The sequence below is a fragment of the Camelina sativa genome, chromosome 8 (genome assembly GCF_030686135.1).
Source record: "Camelina sativa cultivar CO46 ecotype springtype chromosome 8, ASM3068613v1".
NCBI classification, from domain to species: domain Eukaryota; kingdom Viridiplantae; phylum Streptophyta; class Magnoliopsida; order Brassicales; family Brassicaceae; genus Camelina; species Camelina sativa.
In genome coordinates, this window is record NC_141887.1 from 19,585,719 (window position 1) to 19,608,751 (window position 23,033).

Consider the following 23,033-nt stretch of genomic DNA (forward strand, 5'->3'; position numbering starts at 1 on the left):
AATTATACTATATGCTTTTAACTTGCTAAAAAATGTTCCAGATCAAATTATGGAACGGGTTAGTGTTTACATAAATTTGATTATATATTTTTTTACAGACTGATCTACTAAAATACACAAAATATTTTAATCTCATATCAAATAATTTATGAGAGGTGTTAGTGCAAATTCTATCCGGTACCAAACACAAAAAATACAAATTATCTAAAATTATAAAATCTAAATGTTAAACAAAACATATTAAAACAAATACAAAAATACAACATACAATTTTCTAAATAAAAACATACATTTTTCTGAATAATTATTTAAAAATTATAAGATTATATCGTTTATCAACTTTATAAATGATAAAATTCTCAAAATGTGTATGAGTCCTATACTTAAATTATGTAGGACATATATATATATATGTATATATTTTAAAAGACGCGAGTATTCAACCCAAACTGATATTTTATTTTAATATATATCAGTCCAACCCATTTTCACTCATGTTTAGTAGTAGGAGCTCTTGAGCGAGTATATAAGCACATCGTTGAAACTTAGAGAGTGTATTAAAACTAACCGTAAGATGATAGCAATCACACACTTAAGGTGTAGATAAGCTGATATCAATCACATACCAAAATGATAGCAATCACACACACTGAAGGACAGTTATATCACCGTTGTAAGGACCCTACACGGTGTAACCAAAATGACTCAAACCCTCTTTTATTTGGAGTTTCTTCCATGAGTGGCAGGTAATATTTCTCTCCCTTGAACATGGATACCCAATGGTCCACGTCTATGGTGGGGAGTGGGGAGCTCTAACCACCTTCCACCAACAGGTCTAATTAATCCTCTTCAAACCTTCTCGTATCAAGTACCAGATTCGAACTCACCACTTTTGATCTGAGTCTTCGAAAAAGGTCCTGTAATACAATTCTTCATATGCTTTTAAAAATTTTTGATGACGGAATCAAAGAAAAATTGAGGTAGGGGACGTAAAGAACGTACAAAAACCGATGTAAGTGTTTGTTGTACTCCGACCACCGCATGAAGAGCCTCTGCATTTTTCCCAGTACACTATCTTGGATGACCGTGAAGATGCCAACACACTACAAGAAAACAGCTTAAAACTGACAAACATATCCGTCAGTTAGCCGTCGGAAACATCCATTACCGACAAATCACTAACAGATGTGTCCGTCGGTTTTAGGTTGTCGGAAAAATAAAGCTGTCGGTAATTACCAACGGATTTCCTATAAGCAATTACCGACATATTACCGACATATATATTGATGGTCGGTTTGTCGGTAAATCCATCGGTAGCTGCCTGTCGAAAATCTGTCTGATAGGTTTGTTGGTAAGTACATTGGTAATTATCTGTCGGACATCCATCGGAGTTATGTTTCCGACGATATTACCGACCGAACAATATCAGAAAATGTCCGTCGAACCGACAGAATAACCGATGATTTAACGATGAAATTTTGAGAAAGTTCGTCGTTTTCGACAGATTACCAACAATATGTTTTCGAGAAAGTCAATCATTTCCGACAGATTTCCGACGACATGTATCGAAATTGTCCCTTGTTTCCGACAGACTACCGACAGATATATATATATATATATATATATATATTTAAAAATTAGCATAATTATACAAATTTAATACTGAAAATATTCATTTAAACTGAAATGCTTATATATTTAAATTCAGAAAGTTAAAAGATTGAGAGAAAATAACTTTTAAGTGAAAACATGAAAAATACAATATATATTCTCAAGTCCATATGCAACTCAAAATCTTTTCTTTCAAATTTTTACACAAATCATGTGCATCTGTAATAAACAAAACTGTCCAAAAATTCGATGTGTAATCAAAGTTCGTAACCACTCAATAACCATAGAATTAAAAAATTCCATGACCCAAGATCGGAGCTATCAGCTGCCAGTTTGGGTAAATTCCCATCAACACAACACATTTTCTTCTTGGCGCGAAGACAATTAAGCATTTCAGATGTCCATTTATTTTAGTTTTTTAAATATGATACTACTAGATTAAGACCCGTGCTCTAGCACGAATTGAAATTCATTTTATTTATATTGTAATTTTTAATGATTGTAGATAAGTACTCGTGCTATAACACTGGTTAAATTTTATTTTATACAAAATTTTGTATTTTATATTTTAAAATAATTTTTAGTATGTTGTATTAGGTTTTATATGAGAAGTTATTTCAACAATGTATATTCTACATCATGACTTGTATGTCATTATATGACATAATTTTGTAAATTTGGTTTTTAAAAAGCGAGTTATTATATTATGAGTAAATAAATATCTTGTTATACTTTTTGTTTTAATATACTTGGTTTCTTGAAATTCTTTCATATTATAATGACATATTATTGACATTGCTACAACAAATCAATTTAGAGTGTTTATAGTTTCTAACTTTTATCAAGTTTCAGTATATTAAAAATATTTCAAAAAATTATTTAAAGTTTATTATATTACATAAAATTATAAAAATTCAACAAAAAGTATGAAATTGAATTTAAATATTCAAATTTTGACCCGTTACTCAGTAAATTTTTTAATTCAATAGATATTATTACTAAAGCTTGAATATTTTATAGATTGAACAATTTATATTTGTTTTTAAAAATTCAACTTATGGTATATCCGGAAATAAAACTATTTTAAAAATTCAACCAAGTATTTTTTGATTACAAAATTGTATAGAAACTAGGTTTTACCCCGTGGTACACCACGAGACTATTATTTTGTTGATATATATACTGTTAACGGTTGTAGGTAGAGTTTTGTAGAAACTCTTGATTCGCAAGTTGAGAATATACATTTTACAATTTGTTAGTTATGATTTAGGAATGAATGTGTAACATCCGCAAACCAAATATCGCATTTTTGGTCTGAGTGTCGATCGACACCCTTGGTGTATCGATCGACACCAACATTCCTGGTTTCGACAGGTTTGTTTTATTTGTTGTTTGGTTCGGTTTGGTTCAATTAGAAATCCCTAAACCAACTATATAAGTGGAGAAGCGACGAATTAAGGGTTATTGGGTGTTTTGTCTGGTCTCCGTTGAGTGAGAAAAGAGAGAAAGAAGAGAAAAAACGTTGGAGAGTGTTCTTGAGAGATTTTGGCTTGTTCTTGGTGGTTTTTGGTGAGATCTGTAGCTGTAGAAGGGAGAGATGTTGTTGGGAACGAAGGAGAAGCTTCCTAAGGTGTTGTTTCCACCGTTTCTCAATCAAATCTTCCTGAAAAAGAGGTGAGTGCTTGACCATGGCTGATCTAAGCCTGATATCTCTGTTGTTTGGTTGTTCTTTGTTTATTTGTGGTGTTTGCTTGCTTGGGTTTGTTGTTTTCGTGTTTCCCATATGTTCCTTAGGTGTCTGGGAGAGTTTGGGATGATTTGAAACGGAGGATCGACGTTGAGATTCGTGCAGTTCGCGTCTGCAGAAGCAGTGTCGATCGACACCCTGTTGTGTTAGCGTCGATCGACACCAACCTGGTGTCGGTCGACACCAGTCTTATCCGATGTTGAGTTTTGCCTTGTTTGATGTGTTGATTGTGTTTATTTGTTTAGCTTAACAATAGAATCTCAGTTGCTTGTGTGTATAGTCCGGTAGATGGGATGATGGCCTCACTGAATGTTTATGATAATACTCATGCATCTCAATATGTGTTTGTGGTGCAGGTAAAGGCAAAGTGTGATCATGGAATCAAGATGATGAGGAGGAGGATGTTCTAGAGGCTTGATTGATTGTGGTCTAGCTATTGTTAGGTTGCTAGTGGCATACCGGCTGGACTTGCCTGAGGTTATGTGTGCGTTCCACAAGGTATTTCATGTGTCGATGCTGAGGAAGTGTCTTCACGAGGGTGATCAGTTGTTGGCTAAGATTCTTGAGGATCTTCAGCCCAATATGACCTTAGAGGCGAGACCGTTGAGGGTCCTCGAGAGGAGAGTCAAGGAACTTGGGAAGAAAAATCCTTTGATGAGAGTCCTGTGGGACTGTGATGGAGTAGAGGAGCAGACTTGGGAGCCAGAGGCGAGGTTGAAGGCAATGTTTAAGAAGTGGTTTGAGAAGCAGATCGCGACTTGAGCTTGTCTAGCCGGGTCCAAGTTGTAGTCCGTGGCTGGAGCGCGTACGGAATATTCCAGCCCATCTCTCTTGATACTTGGTCGCTTAGGGGTGGTTGGTTGTGCGACCAAGTATCAAGATGAGGTGGTGCACGAGATGCGGGTTGATGGCTTGGATAGTTGTATCTTATTTTTCTTATGTATTTTCGTTGAGGTTGTAACGATTATGAAATTTTTGAGATTAATAAGATGAGTATTTTTTCTTTATGTTTGACTGTTGTTTTCATGGGAAAAGAAGAAATAGCTTGGGTTCTATTTTTGGAAAATTTCCATAAATAGAAAGTTTCCACAAAAGAAAGTTTCCAGAGTTAGAAAGTTTCTAAAAAGGGAAATTTTTGTGGAAAGTGTTGAGGTAGATCTAGTCGGGAGATACTCGATGGCATCAGACTTGTTTGCTCAAGGCCGTGAGCAAACAAGTCTCAAATATCCCAACTCTTGTGATACCGATAGCTCGATGGACTTTGTGGCCACAGAGTGGGAGTGGTATGTTGCTTCAGATGACGATCCGAGAGCGCGCTTTAGGGTGACGACCCAAGAGCGGGATATTTGAGACTCCCTGGATACCGTAGCTGTGAGCCGCGGCTCGCAAGTGAGCCGGTATGTCTCAAGGGTTGCGACCCGAGAGAGGGGGGAGTGTGTGTGAGTGACTTCCTGGATGTCGTAGCTTAAGGCGGTTGGCCTGATAGCGAGCCGGCATGATTCGTTGGTTGCGACCACGGACAGGGGAAGCACAAAATTGTGAGCAAATAGCGTCTTGGATGTGAGTATATTGGCTAGAGGAAGACCTCGGGGTTCAGTCGGAGATGTGCGGGCTGTTGCGACAGTTGCACGGTAACCTTGGCTGACAGTATTCAGTGTGGTCGGAGGACGTACGGGCCGTGTTGACGGTGGCACGGAGGTCCTTGACGGATGGCGGTGGTGCGGGATTCGAGGACGAATCCTTATTAGTGGGGAGAATCGCATTTTTGGTCTGAGTGTCGATCGACACCTTGGTGTATCGATCGACACCAACATTCCTGGTTTTGACAGGTTTGTTTTATTTGCTATTTGGTTCGGTTTGGTTCAATTAGAAATCCCTAAACCGACTATATAAGTGGAGAAGCGACGAATTAAGGGTTTTTGGGTGTTTTGTCTGGTCGCCGTTGAGTGAGAAAAGAGAGAAAGAAGAGAAAAAACGTTGGAGAGTGTTCTTGAGAGATTTTGGCTTGTTCTTGGTGGTTTTTGGTGAGATCTGTAGCTGTAGAAGGGAGAGCTGTTGTTGGGAACGAAGGAGAAGCTTCCTAAGGTGTTGTTTCCACCGTTTCTAAATCAAATCTTCCTGCAAAAGAGGTGAGTGCTTGACCATGGCTGATCTAAGCCTGAGATCTCTGTTTTTTGGTTGTTCTTTGTTTATTTGTGGTGTTTGCTTGCTTGGGTTTGTTGTTTTCGTGTTTCCCATAGGTTCATTAGGTGTTTGGGAGAGTTTAGGACGATTTCAGGATGATTTGAAACGGAGGATCGACATTCAGATTCGTGCAGTTCGCGTCTGCAGAAGCAGTGTCGATCGACACCAGTATGATGTCGGGCGACACCTTGTTGTGTTAGCGTCGATAGACACCAACCTGGTGTCGGTCGACACCAGTCTTATCCGATGTTGAGTTTTGCCTTGTTTGATGTGTTGATTGTGTTTATTTGTTTAGCTTAACAATGAAATCTCAATTGCTTGTATGTATAGCCCAGTAGATGGGAGGATGGCTTCACTGAGTGTTTATGATAATACTCATGCATCTCAATATGTGTTTGCGGTCCAGATAAAGGCAAAGTGTGATCGTGGAATCAAGGCGATGAGGAGGAGGATGTTCTAGAGGCTTGATTGATTGTGGTCTAGCTATTGTTAGGTTGCTAGTGTTGAGTCGATAGAACATTGTAGGATGTTGGAACTTGGTTATTGCATTGTTGGTTATTGGATTGTTGTTGTTGGAATTCTTATTGGTTTAATGGAATCTTTTTGTTATCCGCTGTTGTTGATTCTTGCTAGGTTGTTAATGGGTATGGGACCACTAGTGAGTTAATATTATAAAAAAAAAAAAAAGGGAAGGGTTGTTTCCTTTTGGTATCAGAGCCCTTACGGTTCTAGGTCTAGGGTTCACTATTGCTTTTGCTGTTTGTGTTTACGATTTCATGCTAGAGTTGATTATGTGAGTTATTCAATTGTGTGTGGCATAAGGTCCTAGAACATTCTGTTCGAGCCTGCTTTGTGATTCAACGGTGAGTTGTGTTTTTGTGTTATTAGAATTATTTGTTGCTTAGCCTTCTGTTCTTGGTGATACAGATGGTTAGAGGTGGGGATGTTGTTGGTCGCGGGCGTGGTCGTGGTTGTGGTTGTGGTCGGGGATGGGGTCAGGTTCCCGAGGCTAGTGAGAGTGTGACCCAGAGCATGGCCAGTGAAGAGGTAGCGGAGTCACATGTTCATCCTAGTGTGTTTGGAGACCAGGCTGTTTTGGGTGACGGCAGGGCGGATGGGCCCGGTGTTGGTCACGGTGTTGCCCCAGGTGAGCAGCGGGCAGTGACAGAGCAGCGGGCCGTTATGGAGCCGCAGACAGATACCCGAGTGTGTTACTACTGCAGGGAGATGGGGCATATCAAGCATCGTTGTCCCAAGTTGCAGCAGATGGTAGTAGCAGCGGTGCAGGCTGGAGGTCAGCCAGGGGTGCAGCAGGGTGTGCAGCCGGTGGGTTGGATCGAGCCGACATCACGGGTATACTCGACTGTGGAGACCGGTGGCACCAGTTCAGGAGCGATCACAAGTATAACTTCTGAGATTCGAACTTGGTCAATTCAATAGTTCAGATTATGTTTGTTTTTGCTTGTAACTGAATGTTAGGTTCTCAACACATGAGGTTTGTGTAGGGACCTTGTCGGTGGGCGGGTTTATGTCCCACGTTCTGTTTGACTCTGGAGCTGTAGAAGGGAGAGCTGTTGTTGGGAACGAAGGAGAAGCTTCCTAAGGTGTTGTTTCCACCGTTTTTCAATCAAATCTTCCTGAAAAAGAGGTGAGTGCTTGACCATGGCTGATCTAAGCCTGAGATCTCTGTTGTTTGGTTGTTCTTTGTTTATTTGTGGTGTTTGCTTGCTTGGGTTTGTTGTTTTCGTGTTTCCCATATGTTCCTTAGGTGTTTGGGAGAGGTTGGGATGATTTGAAACGGAGGATCGACGTTCAGATTCGTGCAGTTCGCGTCTGCAGAAGCAGTGTCGATCGACACCAGTCTTATCCGATGTTGAGTTTTGCCTTGTTTGATGTGTTGATTGTGTTTATTTGTTTAGCTTAACAATAGAATCTCAGTTGCTTGTGTGTATAGCCCAGTAGATGGGATGATGTCCTCACTGAGTGTTTATGATAATACTCATGCATCTCAATATGTGTTTGCGGTGCAGGTAAAGGCAAAGTGTGATCATAGAATCAAGATGATGATGAGGAGGATGTTCTAGAGGCTTGATTGATTGTGGTCTAGCTATTGTTAGGTTGCTAGTATTGAGTCGATAGAACATTGTAGGATGTTGGAACTTGGTTATTGCATTGTTGGTTATTGGATTGTTGTTGTTGGAATTCTTATTGGTTTAATGAAATCTTTTTGTTATCCGCTGTTGTTGATTGTTGCTAGGTTGTTAGTGGGTATGGGACCACTAGTGAGTTAATATTATTAAAAAAAAAATGGGAAGGGTTGTTTCAGAATGATCTGGCATATTCTTATTATGATTCTCAATTGATATTATTAGATTAATAGTGTACATTTAAAGCTAATAAGATATTACCAAATATGTAGCAAATTAGATATTTCCGTGACCAACACCGGGCCCATTGTGTATTCATCTTCAATTAGTTGCTATATTATAGGGATGTGATTAAGAGGATGTGATTACATAAATTGGATTATCAATTCTTTTTGTCAAACTCGGTCATACAAATTCGGCATGCAAATTATATATTTCCTAAGATACAATGAGCATTAATTGACATTAATTGGATGTAAATAAGTATGCTATCAATTAAAAACCGGCCCAAAATATTCGACAATATTAAGGAGGATCCGAATAATTATAATTTTAGTTAAAAACCCGACCCGAAGTTGGTAAAAAGTGATGACACCCTATTTTATTCCAAAAATGTATTCCGAGCTCTATATGTGGCTATACTTGTTTGATTACAAATATCCTAAGGCAATTTTTAAATATATTCGTTTATAAAAATTCAAATCACAGTGAAGTGACCTTAGTGCAGTGGCAGGAGGTAAGTCCATTTGTAGAAGGCACTATCACACCGGGGATCAAGTCCCGCTTCCTACGAATGTAGGAATTTGGCTAATGGGCAGGCCAACTGTGGCTCAATGGTTGACAAAAAAAAAAACAAAAAAAAAACAAATCACATTATATGCTGAAAAAATCTAAAATTTTATTAACTTTATGTATTGAATAGTAATTAAATATAAGATTAATAAAAATAAAAGTAGAATTATATTTTAATATAACATATTTATTTAAATTAGATAGATATATTTTATGAAATTAATATTATCAAATAAGGAAATGATTGTGTTTGGTTGTAAGAATTACAGAGAATTTAGTTGAGACTTGTTTGAATATAAAGATAAGAGAGGATGACACAAAAATGTACTTCTAAAATGTTTAGATAGATAATTGTATTAGACTCCCATTGATATAATGTTAAGAAATTGATATATATATATATATAAAGACTAAACCTTCCTAAACTAATATAAACGTACTTTTGTAGATAATGGTAAATATGATAAACTATAATTTCTAGATCATGCTTGATTTTCATGATTTACATATTTTTGAGAAAGCATCTTGACCATCGTTTTCTCGGTTGAACTCTGGTTTCCATCTCTCAATAATAACTTGTTTAATAGATCGGTACGTATAGTAAAAGAAAATAATGATGATAAGTCAGATAGGATTTTTTTAATGTATCTTTAAGGTAATAAAAGAAAAAAAATGAATGAATCAAATTAAATTTAGGGAAAAAAATTCGAAGTAAGAGGTGTATTTATCCTCTTTATAATAAAACGAAAGTACACTACATTGTTTTGTAGACTATATAATTTTAATAAGTTGGTTACAAATAGGTTATACCAAAAATTTTAAAGAGAATATTCTAAAGAATCATATCATCTAACTTACCATATTAATTTCCTTTATTAAATTATTCATCAAATAAAATCTTTTGATATCTAACTTAACATATTAATTTGTTAATTATCATTATACTTCTTCTCTCATTTTTATATATGAGTCTATTTTGTGAAACAAATAAATTATCATATTATTTATTATAATTAAAAAATAGTATTATTTTCGGATATACCATAAGTTAAATTTTTAAAAACAAATATAAATTGTTCAATCTATAAAATATTCAAGCTTTAGTAATATTGTTCTTTAAAAATAATATCTAATGAATTAAAAAATTTACTAAGTAACAGGTCAAAATTTGAATATTTAAATTCAATTTCATATTTTTCTTGTTGAATTTTATAATTTTATATAATATAATAAACTTTAAATAATTTATTTTGAAATATTTTTAATATATTGAAACTTGATATAAAAGTTAGAAACTATAAACACTCTAAATTGATTTGTTATAGCAATGTCATTAATATGTCACTATAATACGAAAGAATTTCAAGAAACCAAGTATATTTAAACAAAAAGTATAACAATATATTAAGTTACTCATAATATAATAACTCGCTTTTTAAAAACCAAATTTACAAAATTATGTCTTATAATGACATTCAAGTTATGATGTAGAATATACATTGTTGAAATAACTTCACATATATAACCTAATACAACATATTAAAATTTTATTTTAAAATATAAAATATACAAATTTGTATTAAATAAAATTTAACCATTGTTATAGCACGGGTTCTTATCTAGAATAATTAATAATATAAAAGTTACAAAATATGTGTTTTTTTTCAAGCCATCGTATTTAGCATATGATTTTATTGCATAATGTTTTATCCCAAATTTTAAAAAAAAACAAACACATAAATTATATTTTATATAAAAATTACAATATAAATAAAATGAATTTCAACTCGTGCTCTATCACGGCTCTTAATCTAGTTAAGATACTAAAATGGACATCATAATTGGTCTTGTGAATTAACAAGATCAATCCACATAGATTTCTGCTCATAATAACATCATACAAACCCTACAACCCAAATAGACCATCATCCATGGTTGCGATTAACTAGAGCAATTAGAGAAATTAGAGAACTCCATTAAGAAAAAATCAACATGAGTCCAAATTCATCCGATTGGGTTCGTAATTGGCTTAAGTACACGCCCTTCTCATCTCCATGATTTACGTTGCATTTTGTACTTATCTTCTTCGGATATTGCCAAGCTCATCGTATTATTGGGGCGTGGACCAATTTCTCAGGTTTTACGGTTTCTTTTGATACATTTTTGGTTTAACTCGGGTTATTTGAAGGGTGCTTAGTCCTTCTCCAACAAGTTTGTAGCGAACTTAAGCATTTTTGAAAGAAAAATATGATTGAACACAAAGCAATGAAGTTTAATTTAGAAACCACACTAATTTTTATTTGGACTAAATTGTCTCTAAATAATGATTGAGTAATTTGTATACATCTTATATAGGAAGAAAATTTCATTATAATTCATTTATATAATATCTCTCGACTTTAGTAATCTTATTATATAAACCTTGGTTCTCAAAGTTAGTAACTCACCAGATCATGACATATGTTAGTTTTAACGATTAGAGATCAAAGTTAAAAATTCACCAGATCGTGACACGTGTCAATTTTAATGATTAAATATCAAAGTTAGTAACTCATCAGATCGTGATACGTGTTAGTTTTAATGATTGGAGATCAAAGTTAAAAACTCACCAGATCGTGACATTTGTCAATTTTAACGATTAAATATCAAAGTTAGTAACTCATCAGATCGTGACACATGTCAATTTTAACGATCAGAAATCACAATTTTCAAACTTCGTAAAACAAAGCATAAGATAATTGTAATCTTATTATATTTAAAAAAACAAGTAAGATAAATATACTAGGTGCCATCCATATCAAAGTTTCACTGTTACAAAGATTGTCAACCACTACATGGTAAAATAAATATACTATGTGTCATCCATAATTGTTCGTATAATTATACTATATAATCTAACACATTAAATTTTATGTCTTTGTTTGCACAAAAAAATAAATAAAATTTTTTTATGTCTATAATGTTAACCAATTTTGGACACTGAGTACTGCAACAAGATTTGTGAAGGCACATGCGAAGAAAACGAAGATTATGAAGAACCGATTGGCAGTTAGGAAAAAAGCTTGAATTGAAGTCTGAACTAATATTTTTATTAAATTAAAATTTTTTATTATATAAAGTTGGGTTTTCAAATTAGCCATTAACAGGATTTTGACATGTGTCAAGTACACTGATGAGATGTTGACACATGTCAAAAAATTATTATTTTTCAAAACAGCTAATTAAGAAAATAACATTAAATCTAAATAAAATTTACATATTCATATCTAAAAAAATTTCTAAATCAAAAAGGAAAATTAAAAAAACTAATCTATTTTCCATTGTACGTTACTTATATTATACATGTTTTCTCAATAAGATTTTGACATGTATAAAAAAAAAAGTAATTCACTAAGCATGTATATTATTATTAATAAATAAAGAGTGAATAATAAATATAAAAAGAATAACATAAGTTATGTTAAAAGAATTCTTTTTTTTAAAACATAATAGGACAGCTAATTAAGAAAATAACATTATATCTACATAAAATTGCATGTTTATATTGAAAGTTTTGATCTTTGATTTTTTTTTCTGATATAATTTTGTCAATCTATTGTGTGGGTCTTTGATTCGTGCGGGGTTTTCAATGGAAGCTATCAGATGCAATGAAATGAAATCGGAGTATATAATGCCAGCTAATTTAACCGAGGATGGAGACACTGATGGGGGTTCTAAAAGTGATTCTACAGTTCGTAGCATTATAAGTTTGGAAGATAAGTTGGTGGTTGATGTTTCTGGTCAAAATTTAGAGTTGTCTTTTCTGAATAATATTGATGATTCCGGTACTGAAACAATAGTTGCTTGATCGAGTAATTGAGAAGCAGTTTCAAATTTGGGAAGTTGGAATGGTATACCATTTTAAAATTGGTTTCAAACCAGGTTTATGTGGTTTTCTATCGGATTAGGTTCGTAAACCGTTTAAACAAGGTATATGGAGAAATATATGGTAACTTTTGATTCGGGTAAAAATAAGTTGAGAATTTATGATTCAAGAATATTTGAGACGAGGTCATAGCTTTAAGTTGTTTTGGTACAATTGGATACTTCTGAAGAGTAAATAGGTCGTTGATCCTTAACGTGATTATGACATATATCATGTTTTGGATTGTATATAAAGTTTCTATTTTGTATATCTGAATTATCTAAGATTTATATATACCATCCTGATTATAATTTTCAAATTTTTATTTTTATTATAGTATATTAACTTTCTTTCAATTTCTCAACTTTTATTGGGTTAGTCATAAAATCATTGTAACCGAGTAGATAATTTTCACCAGTTATTCATCCAAAATATCTTTGGAGTAAAAAAACCTTCATGGTTAAAGAAATTATGTCACAAAACAATTTTAGTAATTATAAGATCTATAATTATGCCAAAATGAAAGTCTAGCAACATAAAATTTGTTTAATTTGTTTAGAAGACATTTTATAGGTGGTGATAAAGAGCATAATTTAACAATAAAATATTTTGGGTGTAAGAACATATTTTTAATGGTAAAACATAGAGTAAAATTATACGTAGTTACTTATTAGATGTTGCTTTGATGAATTTGTTGCATGTAAAATATTTTGTGAATAAGTTGTGAAATGTTTTTGAAAATTGACAATAATAATATTATTAATGATGAGTATTTGGCAAAAGTTTTAGTGGGATATAATTTAGCTTTAGATTGTTGTAATAATTGTTATAATATATTAAACATATATAAATAGAAATAAATGTATGAAGGTAAATACAAATATTCTCTAACTTAAATTATTTATATATTTACTTTAGGAAATAAATTTTCTTTACATATTTTTTAAAAATTGTTTAAAGTTTAGGATTTATTTTTTTTCAACAATTTTTAAACCCGCACATCATGCGGGCCCTTATCTAGTAATAATAGAGAGTTGAGTTCTTAACCATTAAATTAATATATTATGAATATATTAGCAATTGAAAATTATGCTACACAGAAAATATGATATAATTTGATTAAAATAATTTCTTGTATTTGTATAAATTGTTGTTTTATTATTTCAATAGACCAAAATTTGTAGCTGGTTTAGAAAATAGTCTAGTCAGGGTCAAATCCATATTATTACGTATTTTTTTTAAAAGAACAATATTTTTTTTAAAAAATTTAAAAAGAAAGATAAAATGAAAGTAATATCTATGTCATACTCTATCCCATTTATACATTAACTTAAAAGTTCTAGCTGCATTATTTCTTATATATATTCCATCTTCTTGCGCTTGCCAGAAACATATGTTAGGCTTCCTACCCCCACATATATCATGTATAAAACTTTCTTTCCCAATAAACGCGTTAAACTTTGCATGTTGCACATAATCAGGTCCCTACAAATATATGATAACAAAAATGATAAGTATTTCAAATAAGTAACTTAAACATAAAACGAGAAAATATTGTAGAAACATTACACATTGGAAGATTGTGAAAGAAATAAAAGTAAACTTTGAAATTAATTACCTTCCATAAGTTGCACCATATCAAAGTTTTTGGGTAAACTGTAAATTTTAGTTTCCATTCAGTATTAGAGGGAAGAAACACAACTTTGGTCGCTTCACTTTTACCGGATCTGCAATTGATCATAAGTTTTTTATTACCTGCAAGATGATTCGAAATTTCGATATTAAATTTCCTAAATATAAGAATAGAGTCTATTTTCTGGATGGAGATGAAAATTAAGAAGAGGAGACATATTAGAATTTTCCCCATTTTTGTTATTTTATTTTATTCTCCTTACATGAATATGTGTATATATATATACATTTTTTACATACACATGTATGTACAATATAAGCATATGTAACAGCATATTTGTTAATATTTTCAGATTCCTTCATTGATTGTTTTCTTCAATACTCTTTATGTTACATATTTAATTTTAAAACATAAAATTTTCTTGTATGAATGCTGTTTTATATTTTATATATCAGTTTCTTCTCTCTACCATATTAACTATAAAAGACAGTTATAAAATGTATTAATGAGAGTAAAATTTGAATTTCAATTATTTATTTAAATATTTGTAAAAAAGTCTTAACTGACACATCAACACTATCATGAAATTAACTAAATAATATATTAAGAATATTTCTATAAAAATGATAATTTATCATGAGTTTACTTTCAAAAATTCAAAATAAATGTAACATCCATGAACCAAGAGTTTTCTTGGGGATAGGGTGTCGAACAACACCTTAGGGGAAGAATGGCTTAAAAGCCACTATCTCGCAAAAGTCGATAAAAAATGCCACCCTTCTATTTCTTATTTCATTGAACAATATTTTTCAAACGGAAAATGGGGAAAAAGTCTAAAAACCCTAAAAAACAAAATTACATACCCAACCAACCTATTTGACCCAATTCGAATATAACCTATAACCCGTCCCATCTACCCAAAATCTAAATTGAGACCCACTAAAATTACCCTAATTGTAAGAGAGAAGAGAGGAGAGGATTTCTCCATGGCCGACCCCCAACGAGGTTCCACCCCCGACCTGTGTTCCTCTGTTTTCCGTTTTCCCTTCCGATTCCGACAGAACCCCTTTTCCGAAAAGTTTTTCCTTTTTTCCGACAAGTAAACGCTTGAATCGACGAGGTCCGGCGTTAACTCTTCTCCTGGCTAGTCATCTATTCCATCGACCCTTCTCCCCAATGAGGTCCGACTGTGTTCTTCAACTTCTTTGTAAGATCTGTCGCCTACTTTCATCTTCTTTGTCGAAATTGGCATCTTAATAGTTAGTTTCTAGTTTTCTATCATATTCAGTCGTAGGTAATCATATTAGTAGTGATTTATCATGTTGTGTTTTGGTTGTTCTTTGGTATTTTTCATAATGTAATTTGTTTTGTTTTGGTTTCTTTTTGTTGTTAGCAATGGCTATTGTAAGAGATGGTGGTAGAATATATGACTCGACAGAAATAGCAGTTGAAGAAATAGGAGAAGCTCCGGACAAAACTAATCCTCTCACAGAACCATCACCTCCCACAGAACTATCACAAGAAACAGAAGAACGAGAAGCAGAAGGTGATGGGGAAGAAAAAATCTCAGATGCTCAGGTACAATAGCATGAGTACTAGTGGTTCTTTACAACTAGTAAAGAAGAAAATTTGTTGTGTTAGGATTAAGTAAGTGAATTGGTATGAATTTTCAGGATACAGATGATGATGATGAAGAGCAACCGCTGCAGCCAGAGGATATGTTCTTCTATCCACCTGAATACACCAAGAGTTGTAAATTAGGCACAAGGTATACTGTGACGCATACGGTAAATTGCATTGATCAATTTGAGCCAGAACGGAAATGGTTTAGAGAGCATTCTCAATTTAAGCACATAATCTGTAACACCTGCGAACCGAAATCCCGGTTTAGGGATTGCATCGGTCGATGCAGGGTTGAGTTTATGCGTTTTGACTTAAGTTAAACGCCACGTTTTGGGTTAGGAAAACCCTTAAACTCGAGTTTTGTCTCATTAGGCGTGTTTAGCCGCTTTTGAGAGAAACGAAAGAGAGAGAAGAGTTCTTGGTGTTCTTGAGTGTACATGGTGAGTTCTTGGATTGGAAGCTGTTCCTGTAGAGATCTGTAGCTGGGATCGTTGTAGGAGCTTCCTGGAGGTGTCTTCTTGTTGGTTTAAGGTTCAGATTCGTCTTGGCAAAGGTAAGTGCATGACCATGGCTTATCTAAGCTTATTTAAGGGGTGCTTAGTCCTTCTCCAACAAGTTTGTCGCGAACTTAAGAAATTTTGGAAGAAAAATATGATTGAACACAAAGCAATGAAGTTTAATTTAGAAACCACACTAATTTTTATTTGGACTAAATTGTCTCTAAATAAAGATTGAGTAATTTGTATACATCTTATATAGGAAGAAAATTTCATTATAATTCATTTATATAATATCTCTCGACTTTAGTAATCTTATTATATAAACCTTGGTTCTCAAAGTTAGTAACTCACCAGATCGTGACACATGTTAGTTTTAACGATTAGATATCAAAGTTAAAAATTCACCAGATCGTGACATGTGTCAATTTTAACGATTAAATATCAAAGTTAGTAACTCATCAGATCGTGATACGTGTTAGTTTTAACGATTGGAGATCAAAGTTAAACACTCACCAGATCGTGACATGTGTCAATTTTAACGATTAAATATCAAAGTTAGTAACTCATAAGATCGTGACACATGTCAATTTTAACGATCAGAAATCACAATTTTCAAACTTCGTAAAACAAAGCATAAGATAATTGTAATCTTATTATATTTTAAAAAAAAACAAGTAAGATAAATATACTAGGTGCCATCCATATCAAAGTTTCACTGTTACAAAGATTTTCAACCACTACATGGTAAAATAAATATACTATGTGTCATCCATAATTGTTCGTATAATTATACTATATAACCTAACACATTAAATTTTATGTCTTTGTTTGCACAAAAAAATAAATAAAATTTTTTTATGTCTCTATGGTTAACCAATTTCGAACACTGAGTACTGCAACAAGATTTGTGAAGGCACATGCGAAGAAAACGAAGATTATGAAGAACCGATTGGCAGTTAGGAAAAAAACTTGAATTGAAGCCTCAACTAATATTTTTATTAAATTAAATTTTTTTATTATATAAAGTTGGGTTTTCAAATTAGCCATTAACAGGATTTTGACATGTGTCAAGTACACTGATGAGATGTTGACACGTGTCAAAAAATTATTATTTTTCAAAACAGCTAATTAAGAAAATAACATTAAACCTAAATAAAATTTACATATTCATATCTAAAAAAATTTCTAAATCAAAAAGAAAAATTAAAAAAACTAATCTATTTTCCATTGTACGTTACTTATATTATACGTGTTTTCTCAATAAGATTTTGACATGTATAAACAAGAAAAATAATTCACTAAGCATGTATATTATTATTAATAAATAATGAGTGAATAATAAATATAAAAAGAATAACATAAGTTATGTTAAAAGAATTCTTTTTTTTAAAAACATAATAGGACAGCTAATTAAGAAAATAACATTATATCTACATAAAATTGCATGTTTATATCGAAAGTTTTGATCTTTGATTTTTTTTTTCTGATAAAATTTTGTCAATCTATTGTGTGGGTCTTTGATTCGTGCGGGGTTTTCAATAGAAGCTATCAGATGCAATGAAATGAAATCGGAGTATATAATGCCAACTAATTTAATCGAGGATGGAGACACTGATGGGAGTTCTAAAAGTGATTCTACAGTTCGTAGCATTATAAGTTTGGAAGATAAGTTGGTGGTTGATGTTTCTGGTCAAAATTTAGAGTTGTCTTTTCTGAATAATATTGATGATTTCGGTACTGAAACAATAGTTGCTTGATCGAGTAATTGAGAAGCAGTTTCAAATTTGGGAAGTTAGAATGGTATACCATTTTAAAATTGGTTTCAAACCAGGTTTATGTGGTTTTTTATCGGATTAGGTTCGTAAACCGTTTAAACAAGGTATATGGAGAAATATATGGTAACTTTTTGATTCGGGTAAATAAGTTGAGAATTTATGATTCAAGATTATTTGAGACGAGGTCATAGCTTTAAGTTGTTTTGGTACAATTGGATACTTCTGAAGAGTAAATAGATCGTTGATCCTTAACGTGATTATGACATATATCATGTTTTGGATTGTATATAAAGTTTCTATTTTGTATATCTGAATTATCTAAGACTTATATATACCATCCTGATTATAATTTTCAAATTTTTATTTTTATTATATTATATTAACTTTCTTTCAATTTCTTAACTTTTATTGGGTTAGTCATAAAATCATTGTAACCGAGTAGATAATTTTCACCGGTTATTCATCCAAAATATCTTTGGAGTAAAAAAACCTTCATGGTTAAAGAAATTATGTCACAAAACAATTTTAGTAATTATAAGATCTATAATTATGCCAAAATGAAAGTCTAGCAACATAAAATTTGTTTAATTTGTTTAGAAGACATTTTATAGGTGATGATAAAGAGCATAATTTAACAATAAAATATTTTGGGTGTAAGAACATATTTTTAATGGTAAAACATAGAGTAAAATTATACGTAGTTACTTATTAGATGTTGCTTTGATGAATTTGTTGCATGTAAAATATTTTGTGAATAAGTTGTGAAATGTTTTTGAAAATTGACAATAATAATATTATTAATGATGAGTATTTGGCAAAAGTTTTAGTGGGATATAATTTAGCTTTAGATTATTGTAACAATTGTTATAATATATTAAAAATATATAAATAGAAATAAATGTATGAAGGTAAATACAAATATTCTCTAACTTAAATTATTTATATATTTACTTTAGGAAATAAATTTTTTTTACATATTTTTAAAAAATTGTTTAAGGTTTAGGATTTATTTTTTTCAACAATTTTTAAACCCGCACATCATGCGGGCCCTTATCTAGTAATAATAGAGAGTTGAGTTCTTAACCATTAAATTAATATATTATGAATATATTAGCAATTGAAAATTATGCTACACAGAAAATATGATATAATTTGTTTAAAATAATTTCTTGTATTTGTATAAATTGTTGTTTTATTATTTCAATAGACCAAAATTTGTAGCTGGTTTAGAAAATAGTCTAGTCGGGGTCAAATCCATATTATTACGTATTTTTTTTAAAAGAACAATATTTTTTTTTTTTTAAATTTAAAAAGAAAGATAAAATGAAAGTAATATCTATGTCATACTCTATCCCATTTATACATTAACTTAAAAGTTCCAGCTGCATTATTTCTTACATATATTCCATCTTCTTGCGCTTGCCAGAAACATATGTTAGGCTTCCTACCCCCACATATATCATGTATAAAACTTTCTTTCCCAATAAACGCGTTAAACTTTGCATGTTGCACATAATCAGGTCCCTACAAATATATGATAACAAAAATGATAAGTATTTCAAATAAGTAACTTAAACATAAAACGAGAAAATATTGTAGAAACATTACACATTGGAAGATTGTGAAAGAAATAAAAGTAAACTTTGAAATTAATTACCTTCCATAAGTTGCACCATATCAAAGTTTTTGGGTAAACTGTAAATTTTAGTTTCCATTCAGTATTAGAGGGAAGAAACACAACTTTGGTCGCTTCACTTTTACCGGATCTGCAATTGATCATAAGTTTTTTATTACCTGCAAGATGATTCGAAATTTCGATATTAAATTTCCTAAATATAAGAATAGAGTCTATTTTCTGGATGGAGATGAAAATTAAGAAGAGGAGACATATTAGAATTTTCCCCATTTTTGTTATTTTATTTTATTCTCCTTACATGAATATGTGTATATATATATACATTTTTTACATACACATGTATGTACAATATAAGCATATGTAACAGCATATTTGTTAATATTTTCAGATTCCTTCATTGATTGTTTTCTTCAATACTCTTTATGTTACATATTTAATTTTAAAACATAAAATTTTCTTGTATGAATGCTGTTTTATATTTTATATATCAGTTTCTTCTCTCTACCATATTAACTATAAAAGACAGTTATAAAATGTATTAATGAGAGTAAAATTTGAATTTCAATTATTTATTTAAATATTTGTAAAAAAGTCTTAACTGACACATCAACACTATCATGAAATTAACTAAATAATATATTAAGAATATTTCTATAAAAATGATAATTTATCATGAGTTTACTTTCAAAAATTCAAAATAAATGTAACATCCATGAACCAAGAGTTTTCTTGGGGATAGGGTGTCGAACAACACCTTAGGGGAAGAATGGCTTAAAAGCCACTATCTCGCAAAAGTCGATAAAAAATGCCACCCTTCTATTTCTTATTTCATTGAACAATATTTTTCAAACGGAAAATGGGGAAAAAGTCTAAAAACCCTAAAAAACAAAATTACATACCCAACCAACCTATTTGACCCAATTCGAATATAACCTATAACCCGTCCCATCTACCCAAAATCTAAATTGAGACCCACTAAAATTACCCTAATTGTAAGAGAGAAGAGAGGAGAGGATTTCTCCATGGCCGACCCCCAACGAGGTTCCACCCCCGACCTGTGTTCCTCTGTTTTCCGTTTTCCCTTCCGATTCCGACAGAACCCCTTTTCCGAAAAGTTTTTCCTTTTTTCCGACAAGTAAACGCTTGAATCGACGAGGTCCGGCGTTAACTCTTCTCCTGGCTAGTCATCTATTCCATCGACCCTTCTCCCCAATGAGGTCCGACTGTGTTCTTCAACTTCTTTGTAAGATCTGTCGCCTACTTTCATCTTCTTTGTCGAAATTGGCATCTTAATAGTTAGTTTCTAGTTTTCTATCATATTCAGTCGTAGGTAATCATATTAGTAGTGATTTATCATGTTGTGTTTTGGTTGTTCTTTGGTATTTTTCATAATGTAATTTGTTTTGTTTTGGTTTCTTTTTGTTGTTAGCAATGGCTATTGTAAGAGATGGTGGTAGAATATATGACTCGACAGAAATAGCAGTTGAAGAAATAGGAGAAGCTCCGGACAAAACTAATCCTCTCACAGAACCATCACCTCCCACAGAACTATCACAAGAAACAGAAGAACGAGAAGCAGAAGGTGATGGGGAAGAAAAAATCTCAGATGCTCAGGTACAATAGCATGAGTACTAGTGGTTCTTTACAACTAGTAAAGAAGAAAATTTGTTGTGTTAGGATTAAGTAAGTGAATTGGTATGAATTTTCAGGATACAGATGATGATGATGAAGAGCAACCGCTGCAGCCAGAGGATATGTTCTTCTATCCACCTGAATACACCAAGAGTTGTAAATTAGGCACAAGGTATACTGTGACGCATACGGTAAATTGCATTGATCAATTTGAGCCAGAACGGAAATGGTTTAGAGAGCATTCTCAATTTAAGCACATAATCTGTAACACCTGCGAACCGAAATCCCGGTTTAGGGATTGCATCGGTCGATGCAGGGTTGAGTTTATGCGTTTTGACTTAAGTTAAACGCCACGTTTTGGGTTAGGAAAACCCTTAAACTCGAGTTTTGTCTCATTAGGCGTGTTTAGCCGCTTTTGAGAGAAACGAAAGAGAGAGAAGAGTTCTTGGTGTTCTTGAGTGTACATGGTGAGTTCTTGGATTGGAAGCTGTTCCTGTAGAGATCTGTAGCTGGGATCGTTGTAGGAGCTTCCTGGAGGTGTCTTCTTGTTGGTTTAAGGTTCAGATTCGTCTTGGCAAAGGTAAGTGCATGACCATGGCTTATCTAAGCTTATTTAAGGGGTGCTTAGTCCTTCTCCAACAAGTTTGTCGCGAACTTAAGAAATTTTGGAAGAAAAATATGATTGAACACAAAGCAATGAAGTTTAATTTAGAAACCACACTAATTTTTATTTGGACTAAATTGTCTCTAAATAAAGATTGAGTAATTTGTATACATCTTATATAGGAAGAAAATTTCATTATAATTCATTTATATAATATCTCTCGACTTTAGTAATCTTATTATATAAACCTTGGTTCTCAAAGTTAGTAACTCACCAGATCGTGACACATGTTAGTTTTAACGATTAGATATCAAAGTTAAAAATTCACCAGATCGTGACATGTGTCAATTTTAACGATTAAATATCAAAGTTAGTAACTCATCAGATCGTGATACGTGTTAGTTTTAACGATTGGAGATCAAAGTTAAACACTCACCAGATCGTGACATGTGTCAATTTTAACGATTAAATATCAAAGTTAGTAACTCATAAGATCGTGACACATGTCAATTTTAACGATCAGAAATCACAATTTTCAAACTTCGTAAAACAAAGCATAAGATAATTGTAATCTTATTATATTTTAAAAAAAAACAAGTAAGATAAATATACTAGGTGCCATCCATATCAAAGTTTCACTGTTACAAAGATTTTCAACCACTACATGGTAAAATAAATATACTATGTGTCATCCATAATTGTTCGTATAATTATACTATATAACCTAACACATTAAATTTTATGTCTTTGTTTGCACAAAAAAATAAATAAAATTTTTTTATGTCTCTATGGTTAACCAATTTCGAACACTGAGTACTGCAACAAGATTTGTGAAGGCACATGCGAAGAAAACGAAGATTATGAAGAACCGATTGGCAGTTAGGAAAAAAACTTGAATTGAAGCCTCAACTAATATTTTTATTAAATTAAATTTTTTTATTATATAAAGTTGGGTTTTCAAATTAGCCATTAACAGGATTTTGACATGTGTCAAGTACACTGATGAGATGTTGACACGTGTCAAAAAATTATTATTTTTCAAAACAGCTAATTAAGAAAATAACATTAAACCTAAATAAAATTTACATATTCATATCTAAAAAAATTTCTAAATCAAAAAGAAAAATTAAAAAAACTAATCTATTTTCCATTGTACGTTACTTATATTATACGTGTTTTCTCAATAAGATTTTGACATGTATAAACAAGAAAAATAATTCACTAAGCATGTATATTATTATTAAT

The 23,033-nt window shown here is 32.1% G+C and overlaps 2 protein-coding genes and 1 long non-coding RNA gene across 3 annotated transcripts; all 3 read right to left on the reverse strand.

Moving 5' to 3' along the window:
- Positions 1 to 438: 438 nt before the first annotated feature.
- LOC147940192 (uncharacterized) lies at positions 439 to 1,098 on the reverse strand. Its single transcript, XR_015563630.1, has 2 exons — positions 1,003 to 1,098; positions 439 to 917 (listed from the first exon to the last, which is right to left on the reverse strand). It is a non-coding gene; the product is annotated as an uncharacterized LOC147940192 (long non-coding RNA).
- A 12,589-nt stretch (positions 1,099 to 13,687) lies between these two features.
- LOC147940193 (S-protein homolog 9-like) lies at positions 13,688 to 14,252 on the reverse strand. Its single transcript, XM_087461192.1, has 2 exons — positions 14,004 to 14,252; positions 13,688 to 13,870 (listed from the first exon to the last, which is right to left on the reverse strand). The coding sequence occupies exons 1-2, from the start codon at positions 14,250 to 14,252 to the stop codon at positions 13,688 to 13,690; spliced, it is 432 nt and encodes a 143-aa protein (XP_087317318.1).
- A 4,985-nt stretch (positions 14,253 to 19,237) lies between these two features.
- On the reverse strand, positions 19,238 to 19,828 carry LOC147940194 (S-protein homolog 9-like). Its single transcript, XM_087460478.1, has 2 exons — positions 19,574 to 19,828; positions 19,238 to 19,440 (listed from the first exon to the last, which is right to left on the reverse strand). The coding sequence occupies exons 1-2, from the start codon at positions 19,820 to 19,822 to the stop codon at positions 19,258 to 19,260; spliced, it is 432 nt and encodes a 143-aa protein (XP_087316604.1). The 5' UTR covers positions 19,823 to 19,828; the 3' UTR covers positions 19,238 to 19,257.
- Between the last annotated feature and the right edge of the window lie 3,205 nt (positions 19,829 to 23,033).

What these genes read in the sequence shown, in the direction of transcription:
- LOC147940194 (XM_087460478.1), bottom strand. Translation starts at nt 19,822, where the DNA reads ATGGGGAAAATTCTAATATGTCTCCTCTTCTTAATTTTCATCTCCATC. An exon ending in TATGGTGCAACTTATGGAAG is followed by an intron (nt 19,441 to 19,573) that starts GTAATTAATTTC and finishes ATATATTTGTAG; the next exon opens with GGACCTGATTATGTGCAACA.
- LOC147940193 (XM_087461192.1), bottom strand. Translation starts at nt 14,252, where the DNA reads ATGGGGAAAATTCTAATATGTCTCCTCTTCTTAATTTTCATCTCCATC. An exon ending in TATGGTGCAACTTATGGAAG is followed by an intron (nt 13,871 to 14,003) that starts GTAATTAATTTC and finishes ATATATTTGTAG; the next exon opens with GGACCTGATTATGTGCAACA.